Source organism: Dermacentor silvarum, chromosome 2, assembly GCF_013339745.2.
Source record: "Dermacentor silvarum isolate Dsil-2018 chromosome 2, BIME_Dsil_1.4, whole genome shotgun sequence".
In the NCBI taxonomy this organism is placed as follows: Eukaryota; Metazoa; Arthropoda; class Arachnida; order Ixodida; family Ixodidae; genus Dermacentor; species Dermacentor silvarum.
Genome location: NC_051155.1, coordinates 191271943 through 191284442, shown reverse-complemented (window position 1 = coordinate 191284442; position 12500 = coordinate 191271943). Strand labels below are relative to the sequence as shown.

Sequence of the window (12500 nt, the reverse complement as noted above, 5' to 3'; positions counted from 1 at the left end):
TGATCACAAGCACTGACATATGATAACTGTCAAACTAAATGGCAGACTGAGGTTAGCTTATGAAGTCATGCATAAGTAATGTTTCGCTAATCACTGCCAGTACCTTGAGGTGGATGTCTTCCGCGGCGAGAGTGAAGTTGAGCAGAAAGAAGTCGTTTGGAGAATCGTCATAGGTGTACTTGCGCATTGAGAAGTCAGTGCTGGCCATTGGTATCCTGGCAATGCTGTACTCTATTCCTGCCGTCAACAAGGAGATAATATCAATAGGCGATTCGCTTGGAAGATAGCCAAATCATTGCAAATAATTTGCTTCCGTCCTAAGTACAGGGTGTGACCAACGCATTAAATTCACAAGCAGGAGACTATTAAAATGCTACAGGCATCAATAGCACTCATGGAATCGCATTTAAAAATGTATTATTTGCCATAAATGTTACCTCAAGCCTCTTAAACAAAGATACATAATGCAGGATAAACAACAAAACTACTGTCTTCTTGAGTGTGTACTTAATGACGACGCCGGGAACAGAGTCGACGACAACGGATGGTCGTCTTTGCTCCAATCTTCGTCATTAAATACACAGCGCAAGAAGATACTATGAACAGCCACCAACTAGCCCAATTCATTGCTCTTTTGAACAATATCTAGTCGCCTCTAAATAGCCGTGCTTCCGAAACCGACACCTCTGATACAAATTCAAACAGGACGAAGATTTCACAGCAACCGTTCAGCAGTGGACAAATAATGTAGCGTCAGCCAGGAGGCAGCGTTTGAACAAGAGGACTTGTATTCATCAACGCAAGGAAACAAGTGCCTTTGTCGAAACGATCTATCCGGGCTTACGCTTCCTTGGTTCGACCTTTGATGTATAAGCAACAACCTAATAAATATGTCACTTCATCCGATATATATTCCAGATCGGTGCTTGTACGCAGCATGAGGATGATTGCAATAAAGATAATACTAATAAAAACTTTGCACTCGGCCGCGCAACGCTTGAAACAGCGAAGCTGGGCGATCGAAGCCCAGCATTTTTCGGAAGTGTGCGCGAACTTTTCATCTTATTACTCATCATTATGATAATTTCTTTTCGTGCCTCTCGGACTTATGGCCGTCACTGCGCGTTGCATAGCGCAGCTTGCAACACCGACACCGCGCTCCAATGCCGACACCGCGTTCCAGGAGACCCCCTCCGTGAATGCGTCTCTCTCTCGCTCTCATAGCGCGCAAAACCTCTTCACCTCGCAGAGCACGAGCGTACGAACGCGCCAGCTATGGACGAACACGACGACGCTCGAACTCAATCATATGGTTCGCATAAATGCACGTTCTGAAAGCGTGGCTCTATACCACTACGCCTACCACGTCGTAACCACTACGCCTAGTGGTTACGACGCTCGCTTTGGGACCGGGGTTACACGTGTTCGAATCCCCCCTCGGCAAGAAAATTTATTATTGCGATAGCAATTATATGGACACTCAAAAGCAGATTTCTGCCGTCGGCGTCGCCGTCGCCGTCGCCGTGAGGTTCCGTATGACGTCAATGGAGATGAAATCGTCGCCGATAAGTGGTTCTTGAGGGAAAGGGAAAGGTTGGCGCTATCTTCTGCCAACCTTTCCCTTTCCCTCAAGAACCACTTAACGCTGTATGTGCGAGTGAAAGGGCGCGAGGGACGCGCGCTTTCAAGGGGAGTGAACGCACGGCGGAGAACAAACGCGCGTTCTGCGCCGTGATGATGATAAGTGGTTCTTGAGGGAAAGGGAAAGGTTGGCACTATCTTCTGCAGATGCGCCGTGCTCGCTTAAGGGCTGCAGAAGTAAGCGTCTCTTTCCTCCTTTACAATCACCATATATGTAGAGCAAACGCGCCTTCTTCCGACGCGCGAGAGGCCGAGGGGGAGGGGGAGGGAAGGGAGGCGACGTTTAGCTGCGGCACCAAGTGCCTATTTATATCAGAGGCTCCGGCAACAGTCACCAACGCCGCACGCATTTTGAGCGAACGCGGGCAAAACGCCGAAGGCGTCGACAATAATTCTGCGTGTTGCCGGTGCTGCTGCATGTCCAAGTTTATACAGCTGATAAAGCTAATATCATTACTCCGTATAGCTCTCTACAAATTTGCTATCGCAATTGATGCTTCGCCTTTCAGGTGAAACTGCGACAATTTTTTTTTATTTCTTGGTAGTGTCTTGCTACGCACGACAAATTACGGCTGGCTTAGCTTCGCTGTTAATAACACTAACGATAACAATTAGCCCGCAGCATAAAGCATTTAAACCCATACTCCTCTACCGCGGTTTTGGCGGTTAGACAGCGTTAATTGTATGAAGGCAGGAGCTTTAAAGTTGAAGCGATTAGCTCTAAGACATTCGGAATGGCCAGTGTCACGCCCTGAAGATTCAAATGACATGCGCCAAAGCACCACTGATCTTACCTGCTGTGGAGTAATAGGACCCTATAATAGCGTCCTGCAGCTGGATCGGGAGATTTCTCAGATTTAACCCAGCTGAGTCAGTGAAGGCGCCCCCGAAACCAAAGATTTCCTGGTACGTTTTTCCAGGGTTTATCACAATCAGCAGAGTGTTGTTGCCAGGTGGTCCTGTTGAAAAATAAAATCAACGAGGAGTTTCTTGAATGCCGCGAAGAACAGTTCTCTCTCCCCGCGTTCGTTTAGCAAGAAAAAGAAGTAAGCTAGCGAAACATTTTTGTGAGTGTGGGCGTACGCAAGAGTAGGCTGTTCTTTCAGGTAACATCGCCAGACGGTTGGCTACAAGCGACCTGGTCAGTCAACTGGACAGGTTATGTTAAGCACATATACACAGTATATTTCAATAGAACTGAAAGTTAGGCGAGTTCATTGTTCAAATGCAGTGCGCGCGAAAGACAAAGGACACAGGTAGAATTATAAACAAGCGCTGTTAGCAAAACAGAGCTTGTTTTTTTAACTATCCCTGTGTCCTTGGTTTTTCATGTGCGCTGCAGTTCAGCAATGTACAATACAGTTGGCACTAGTGTCATCGTTGCATGTTAAACTCACGCATCGGACAGAAACGGAACACGCAAAGAGAGCATTCAATACTGTTTTGCTGAAGGCGCACGCTAAGGTAAGAGAGCGTTGAAAAGAACGGTACGAAATAGCGATGGTTCCTTATATCAAAGTCAGGGCAGTCAGGGCCAAAGAACATATGTCATTACTCAACAGATGCATGTATAGGATTGGATGACCGCACGAGGCCGCCTAGAAACTAACCCGTTTCTTTGCGGAACAATACAGTTCTCCGGAATCGGAGTCCGGCCTTGCTGCTCTCAAAGGCAATGGCTGCTCCTTTCGGCAGGGGCCCGATGTCGCCGATGAAGTCGCAGTACGTCATTCCGCACACGCACACAGGACTGCCAAAGCCATAGTCCCTTGGCCAGCACTTGGGAGCTGCGACTATCCGATGTGCATAAAAAAAAAGTCAAATGAGTCAAAACGTGCAGTGGAACCTGTTGGTTTTATGCGACTCCAATTTGCGCAGGATGTACGTGACTATTGGAACCGCATGCAGCCTATTTGCAGCCTACTTGCATTTCTGATTGACATGCTCAACTGGTCTAATTATTCAAGTGCCATGGAAGCGCTTCCGCAGGCATTCCGATAAATTTCGATGTTCACGTGTCATTCGTAACGAATATGACGTGGTTTGTGTAAAGCCCTAATTATTTCCCTGAAAAGGACGCAAATATTTGGAATATTTAGCACACACATGAAACCTTTGATTAGGGAGGGTCAAATTGACCGCTTGCGCTCAAAACTTTCAATAACCTGTGCATTTGGCTAATTGAGGTCTACCTCCGCTCTCGGGCATGGGTGCTCTGGAAACGATGCTGCACAGCCTATGTTGTATTATGCATTAGAACACTGCATTCTTATCAGCACAGCAATGCGATGCCCTGTTCGCATTGAAGCAGTGGCTTTCAAAATAAGTGTGTGAACAGAAACCACAAACCAGACAGCTTTGGAGGAAGTTCCATTAGGCAATATCGCCCCCTATAGAATGACAAGAAGCCACCAAGTTGTGGCTGTCGTTCATGCAACGCGTCGTTTCAACGGTGTTGTGTATTGAGCGGCTTACAAATTGGTTCCGTGAAACCCTTGACACTTCTCCTCTCGAAATTTCATTTTGAATTCGAAAAATTAATACGAGTGTCTGCGTTTTTGAACAGTAAAAATGTTATTCTTGGACATATTATTCGCTGAACCGAGAATTCGCAAGAACCGTGCAACTATAGTTTTATCGGCTGTATAAACTTGGAAATATTCACTTAATAACTAAATTAACAAACATCGTGTCAGCATGCGGAGGAAAACATGAACACCTCACTCTCAATGACCGCGGACACTCACTGTCTAAACGTTGGCGTCAGGAAGCGCGGCAGCAGCATCGAGCGAAGTGACCTTCGTGCTCTGTACCACTTCTACGCAAATTGAGCGACAAGAACACCGCACACAAAACGTTATGAGCCGCCTGCAGATCGCGTTCAAGATAAGGCGCGCGCGACCACGCGCGGCCGTGCAAAGTACGCAGTTGGTGTAGGAGCAGAACGCCGCCACCCCTCCCTCCCGCGCTGCGTCCCCGCTTCCCTCCCTGCGCACGCGAGATTGAGCCGCGATCGTCGGTTCCCCATGCGCTCGGTCGCGAAATACACAGTTGCTGTCAGAGAACAGCGACACCCCCCCCCCTCCCTCCCTCCCGTCCTCCCACGGCCATTCGTGCGACGGAAGACGGCGGGTTCCCATCAGCCTCTCTATCGTGCGCGTGCCAGATTGAGTAGCGATTGTCGGCTTCCCTCGCGCGCTTTCACTCGCACATACAGCATCCGGCGCGCGGCGACAGCGTTATCACCGTTGGACTTTATGCGGAACATCACGGCGACGGCGACGGCAGAAATGCGCTTGGAGTATCCATATAATTGCTATCGCAATAAAAAGTGTTCCAGTGCAAGGAAAGCTGTTCTTTAAAGGCAACTAACTGCTCGCCATAGTCCTAATAATGTTCCAATGACAATGTAGGCAACATAAAGGAGAAATTGACGAAATAAGGTTTTCACACTTCACGGCAACTTCACATAAACACAGAATTTCAGTTCAGGGTCTACAGTCTACAATAGGGACCACTGGCTTCTTCAGAACAATGAGCACTGTATTTTTGTTAGGCGCACAGCGCAGTACAGACCGAAAATTGGTGCTACATGCAGCAATTGTCTGTAGCAGGAATAACTCTATTATCTCTACCAACTTGAACTCAATGTTGAGCATTCCGTAATAGCTTCGCCACGCTACCTCCCTGTACGACAAACCTGTACGTGGTGCCTCAGTATCTAGGAAGCATGAATATGGAGGAACCTGGACCTTCTCCTTTCTAGCGAAATGTTTGTCTGTGGTGGCAAGGTCTGTGAGAGATACGGAAGAGTGTAATTAAGTCGATTATGCACCCCGAATATGTTTCTTCTTGACTGTGTTTTCAAGCATAAACGAGCACTTCGCTACCTTAAAGGTATTGATGCTATTTTTTTAACGGCGTTCTAAACGTTAAAAACACTTACCAGATATAAGAACTGCAAGCGTAGCTAAGGTTGTCAGCATGTCTTTTCCCATGGCACCTGGCTTTCAAATTCAATGCTGAATGTTACTATGTGCTGCCGTTCTTGAAGTACATCATTTAAAAAAAAAGAGAAGATAATAATTGTAACAATAATCAAACTCTTCTGACTAGAGAATCTCGTGTGATGGAAATTGGTATGTTCTCATTACAGTTGTGGTGAGCGAGAAGTAGTGCTATCTTAGCGTTAAAAGGAATAGTAAAATCCTCATGTATCGATTACAGCGTGGTGCCACATATGAAAGGCACTGTTTTGGGACGAATGATCTCGAATTGGCCACGAGGCTATCTCGCAGCGCACTTGCGGTAACATTCGACACCTTCGATTAATTGAATAAGGTCAGGTAACGGACACTGGGGAAAATTAATTAATTAATTAGAATGGGTAAATATTATATTTTATATTTCTATTTATTTATTTATTTATTTATTTATTTATTTATTTATTTATTTATTTATTTATTTATTTATTTATTTATTTATAGTAGCCTCAGGGCTTCCAATGATGCATTACAAAAGGAACTGGTTCAAGAGTACAAAGAAAATGTCAACACATACAGAGATAAATGGCATCGGTATTGCAGCAGACACTGTACGAGGGAAAACATGCGCAAATGTAAAATATAAGGCTATACAAAATTGAAGAGCAACAACATAAAAACAAACAAACATGACAAGTATGGGAATAACATGCGCTAATAAATATCGCAGTTTGCCATAAGGGCGAAGCAAATAATGCGATAGCAACATGTTAGAATATTACACGAAGTGTAAGACTCGTAGCTGTAGTGGCCGTACGAATTGAATTGAAGTAAACCGTAAGCTGAATAAGTAATAACGAGCTGTTGTGCTAAGGCTCCTGTTTTTGAATCCTGCCATTGGACAATTTCATTTGTGTTTATTAATGCCGACGTCTTTCTTAGTCACTTTACCACCACTTCTCTGTATCGGGTATGTTTCAAACTTATTTCCTGGGCCGATCACGGAGGTAGTGCACAGCCGGGCCAATAAAGTTACATCATTTTCAGGTTTGAGCTCTGTTATTTATTCGCGCTTATTAGATTTAAGTCTGAGAATATTTAAGATAAAAAGGCATGCGCTAACGCTGTTTTCTTTCATAGCATTGGTTTGTGGGCTGCCGTCATCAAAATTCACAGGAATAATTTTGTCAAGAATGTAAGACCTGCTATAAGCAACTTTAGGGATAGAAGGGTGCGGCAATGTAAACTGCATATACCGCATCATTGCATGGCATAAGCATACTTATACCTAAATACATATGGAACCTTACGGCTATGCCGATAGCAAATACTTGCTTGGAGTGTCCATACAATTGTCATCGCAGTAAAACAAGATGAATATTTATTGTACACGGAACTGTTGTACACAATGAGGAAGGACATTTCTATACAAACGCAGAGGACTTAGGGCCCATTCACACTTGCGACTAGGCGAGGTCGCGCGACCAAGTTCGTCGCAAAGCGACCAGTCGCAAGTAGTCACAAATGGTCGCTTTTCTCGAAATGCGACCGTTTCGGGCCAGTCGCTCACTGCTCGATTTTTCAGTCGCAGAACAGCTGAACCAATCAGACGCGAGGGAACACGACGTCCGTATACGCTGACGCTTATTTCACGCGACGATGGCATTTCAAGCAGACGTGAACGGCATATCGCGAGACATTTCGGTTTAGCGACTCGTGGGTCGTCTTGAGTAGCTTTCTGGTCGCCAGTCGCAATCGGTCACGCGACCTCGCCTAGTCGCAAGTGTGAATGGGCCCTAAACACCACACTCCGCATACAGACCATCCCTGCACTTCTGCTTGGAGCCAATCGTACCGCCAGGGCTTCGAGATACATTTTTGTATAACCTACATGGTTTCTCAGGGAACCTACCTACATTTCATTCCAATATTTTTTTAAAATCCTACCGTATTGCAAATAAATACTTATGTGGCGCAATGCATACGTAATTCTAGCATAACCCTTTTATCGAACTTATGCTTGATATAAAAGCCGTAGTTTCGCCCGAAAGGCGAAGCATCGATTGCGATAGCAAATTAGTTGACAGCAATACGAAGTAAGGATAGTAGTTTCATCGGCTGTATGAACTTGGAAATGATCGCTTAATAACTAAATTAGCAAACATCGTGTCAGCGTGCGCACGAAAACGTGAACACATCACACTCGATGACCGCGGACACTCATTGTCAAAACGTTGGCGTCAGGCAGCGCGGCAGCAGCAGCGAGCGAAGTGACCTTCGTGCTGTGTACCGCTTCAACGCTGTTTGTGCCGGAGCAGAACGCCGCCAACCCTCCCTCCCTCCCGCGCTGCCTCCCCGCTTCCCTCCCGGGGCGCGCAAGATTGAGCCGCGATCGTCGGTTCCCTATGCGCGCGGTCGCGAAACACGCAGTTGCTGTCGGAGAACAGTACCGCCCCCCCCCCCTCCCTCCCTCCCGTCCCCCCACGGCCTTTCGTGGGACGGAAGACACGCGTTTCCTGTCAGCTTCCCTCTCTTGCACGCGCCATATTAGCCGCGATCATCGGCTCCCCTCGCCTGCTTTCACTCGCGCATGCAGCATACGGCACGCGGCGATGGTGATATCGCCCTTGGATTTTAAACGAAACATCACGGCGACTGCGACGACGAATGCACTTGGAATGTCCATATAATAGCAATCACAATAAAGATATTGTGACGTAGCGTTAACACGACATTTAATACGCCCCGAAGATGCGGCGAACCAATCACACTCGAGGCACAGATCAGTCTCAAGATGAGTCCCCACAAGATGAAGACGACGAAGCCAATGAGATGATGAACATGTGCAGCCAACGAAGAAGTGACTAAGAAATGCCCACACACTTCGTAATCTAGGACTGCCGTTAAGCAGTTCAGTTTTACTCTCACTTGGAGCCACGGTGTTTGGATATGCCCACGGGAATGTTTGCCGAGCCATTTATAACTTTCTATGTGACACAAAAAGATTGCCTTATGAATATTTTCCCATTGTTACGTGATTACTTTATTTATCCTTCAATAAATTATAGCTTCAGCAAATTCAAAAGTAATGTCACAAAACCACAATTATTATTATTATTATTATTATTATTATTATTACTATTATTATTATTATTATTATTATTATTATTATTATTATTCAAAATCTACGTATTTCCTTTGCTGTATTTAATTTATTATTAAATTCATATTACTATTCCTATTCAGGCAAGGCTGAATAACTTAGTATGGACTACTTAATTCTTTTATTATTGCTTTATTTCTCATTTTCAATTAGTCATTTATTTTTATTCTTATACTTCTGTATTTATAAATTAATTTATTTTAAATTTCTATCATAATACCACCCGGTTCGTGGCCTATCCCCCTCAGTAGGTTGTGCCAAGTGTTGAGGCATCATCATCATCATCATCAATTTCCCCCCGCGTGCGAGCGGCCAGCCTGGCCGCAACTTAAAGGGACGACGAACGCCTTATGAAAGGCTTCATGCGAGAGACGTGGACAACCTCGGCAGGGCGACAGTGGCGGTCAGTTGGAACCACAATAGGTTGGACGCGATAATTAAGGGGAGAAGTCTGCTCCAAGACTCTGTATGGGCCTATGAACCGAAACTTAAACTTCGCATAAGCCAGGAGTGCGAACTGGTGTCCGCAGTAGCACTTCATCGCCCGGGCGGAAGAACACTGCGCGATGGGATGCGTCACAGAGGTTCTTGCGGTCATGTTGCCTTGCTTCAGTGTTAAAGTGGGCGAGCTGGCGACAGTGGAGGAGGCGTGATATATATTGTTCACAAGAGGATGCAGCTAGAGTGACCGGGGCGCAGAAGAAAGAGACGTCAAGAAAAGGAGAGGGCGAGCGGCCATAGACGAGGTAGAATGGCGAGTAACCAGTTGTACGGCGGTATTGTACGCAAAATTCACGAATGGCAAAATTGCGTCCCAGTTTGTGTGGTCTGGTTTAATGTACATGGCTATCATCTTAGAGAGCGTGCGAATGATGATGATGATGATGATATAAACTTTAATTTTCGAGACGGTGTTCCCGAGCGTTTGAGCTGTGGATCACTCTAGGTGGGAGGGTCCCTCATTCCAGGAATCCTCTGGCCGCGATAGCATCCCGGGCTCTGGCGACAAGACGTCGTTGTTCGTCCAGGGCCGGGGTGGAGATCTTGGCCTCCCACGTCTCGGCGAGGAGGTTCACGTCTTCAGACGTTGTATGTTTAGTAACGGCGTCTTCGGGCGCCACGGGCACTCTAGTAGCAAATGCGCCAGAGTGTCTGGCACGGCGCAGATCGGGCAGTTGTATGTGTGTAGTGTCGGGTGGATGCGATGCATAAGGATCCCATGTGTGTACGTATTGCTCTGCAGTCTTCGCAATGCGGTGCTTTCCTCTTTCGTCAGTTTTGGATGAGGTGGCGGGTACACCCTGCGTCCCAATCGGTAGTGTTGGAGGATGGCTTTATACGTGGGGGGTATTGTCTCCGTTTCCGTTGCGTCATCAGGCGGTCGGGGGTCTCGCGAGGCGTCGAAAGAGGCCCGGTTGACGTGGTCGCGGGCCGCGGCGTGTGCCGCTTCGTTTCCCTCGAGCCCCTCGTGCCCTGGTACCCACGTGACGCAGGTGTAAGGGAGCGGAGTGCTTCTTTTCTGCAGAATTTTGACTGCTTCCACTGATATTCAGCCTCTCGTGTAATTGCGCACTGCGGATTGGGAGTCCGTGAAGACTGCGACCGCGTTCGTGCTCGTAGTGGTGGCGAGGGCGATCGCCGCTTCTTCCGCTGTCTCCGAGTTCCGCACCCTGACTGTGGCGGATGCCAGTTCTTGGCCTCTCGAGTCAACCACACTCAGGGCGTAAGCGGTTTTTCCCCGGGTATTTGGACGCATCTACGTAGCGAGCATCTGGATCGTGCTTGTGGCGTCTTCGGATGGCGTCGACTCGAGCGAGCCGGCGTCCCCGATGATGCTCGGGATGCATGTTGCGCGGTAGTTTGCCGATGCTCAGGGATTCTCTTAAGCATGGCGGTATCTTGACCTTGCGGTCCGCGTCGGAGATGTAGCGTTCTGCGTAGCCGAGGCGCGCAAGGACCGATCTGCCCGTCGGCGTGAGCTTCAGCCTCTCGAGTTGGTTGGTTTTCTGGGCTTCCACCAGCTCTTGCCAGGTGTTATGAGCACCCATTTTAAGAAGTCGGGTGGTAGATGCCACAGGTGGTAGACCCATGGCGAGCTTCGTAGCTTTGCGGATGATGACATTGAGCTTGTCGACTTCGCAATTCTTGAGAGCCAGGTACGGGGTTGCGTACGTTATTCTGCTTGTCAGTAGAGCTTGAACGACTCTCAGGGTGTCTTGCTCCTTGAGACCACTGCGTCGATTAGCTACTCTCTTACGAGGCGTGTGAGTTGGGATATGTGCGTTGGAGCCGTGGGAGCGTGGCGACTCCTGATCCATCTCGGTGGAGGTGCAGCCGAGTACTCGAAGCGAGGCGACCTTCGGTATTTGGATCCCGTTGAGCGTGACGCATGGGTCTGGAGCTTCGTAGGTGGGAGGTCTACCCCTTGTGCGTGCCTTGAGTACGAGTAGCTCCGATTTCTCAGGTGCGCAGTCGAGGCCGCAGCTATCAAGGTAGTGCTCGATAACATCAACCGCTTCTTGAAGGCAACGTTCTTGCTCTCCGGTGCTCGTTCCTCGCGTCCAGAGCGTGATGTCGTCCGCGTAGAAGGCGTGACGCAGGCCTGGGATGTTTTCGAGAAGCCGGGGGAGCTTGAGGAGTGCCACGTTGAATAGGAGGGGCGACACGACGGAGCCTTGCGGCGTTCCCCTGTTCGGCAGCTTGAATTCCTTACTGCGTAAGTTGGATATCCCCACCGTGGCCGTCCGGCCGGTGAGGAAGTTACGGACATAGCCGTAGGTCTTTGAACCGCAGGCGGTCTCCTCGAGGTTTTGTAGTATTGCTTTGTGGCTGACATTGTCAAATGCGCCCTTCATGTCGATGGCAAGGACGCACGACTTGTTATTCTTGCTGAGGTGGTCAATGAGGTCATCCTTTAGGAGAAGAAAGACGTCTTGCGTAGAAAGAAGCTGGCGGAAGCCGAACATAGTGTCTGGATAGTGCCCATTGTCTTCGAGGTGCGATGTGAGCCGGTCGTGGACCATATGCTCAAACAGCTTACCAACGCACGAAGTGAGAGAGATTGGTCTCAGGTTCTCGAGAGCTGTGGGCTTGTTGGGCTTTGGTATCATGAGCACTTCCGAGTGCTTCCACGCGGCCGGCAGCTCTCCTTTGTCCCAGCACTCGTTGTAATACCGGAGGAGAGCCGTCAAGGCCTGTTGGGGCAGCTGTCGTAGGTGCTTGTTCACTATTCTGTCCTTGCCTGGGCTCGTGTTTCTCGTGAGCTTGGAGATGGCTGCTTGGAGCTCTGCTGGTGTGAAGGGCCGGTCCAAGTCAGCGTTGGGTCTGCCTTCATATTCTTTGAGTGGCGGGGTTTGTCGCTGGTTGGGAGGGACCGCGGAGCTTGTTGCATAGTTCGCGAAGTAGGTCTTCCTCCGAGCCGTCGTAGTTGTGTGTTAATCGACGGATGTGTTGCCGTTGCTGCGTCTTGGTGGGACCTTCGTCGAGGAGAGCGCGCAGCAGTGCCACGTTTTCTTGGTACTGAGCGTGCCCTGAAGCTTATCGCAGAAGGCGCGCCAGTTGTGTCTCGCTAGCTGTTCAGCATACTCCTGCGACTGTTCTGTCAATAGGGCGATTCTTTTCTTGAGTTGCTGTGTTGAGTTTCTGCCTCTTCCATCTCTTGAGTAGGCCCTTCTGCCCTCCCAGAGGTGGAGTAGTTGAGTGTCTATGGCGGT

The 12500-nt window shown here is 48.2% G+C and overlaps 1 protein-coding gene across 1 annotated transcript in view; it reads right to left on the bottom strand.

Moving 5' to 3' along the window:
• The window catches only part of LOC119442346 (lysosomal acid glucosylceramidase-like), a 46564-nt gene that overhangs the window by 10329 nt on the left and 23735 nt on the right, over positions 1 to 12500 (bottom strand). Inside the window, 4 exon segments of the mRNA XM_037707187.2 lie at positions 104 to 237; positions 2436 to 2600; positions 3252 to 3434; positions 5588 to 5688. Coding sequence (XP_037563115.1) covers positions 104 to 237; positions 2436 to 2600; positions 3252 to 3434; positions 5588 to 5639 — 534 coding nt within the window. The 5' untranslated portion in view covers positions 5640 to 5688.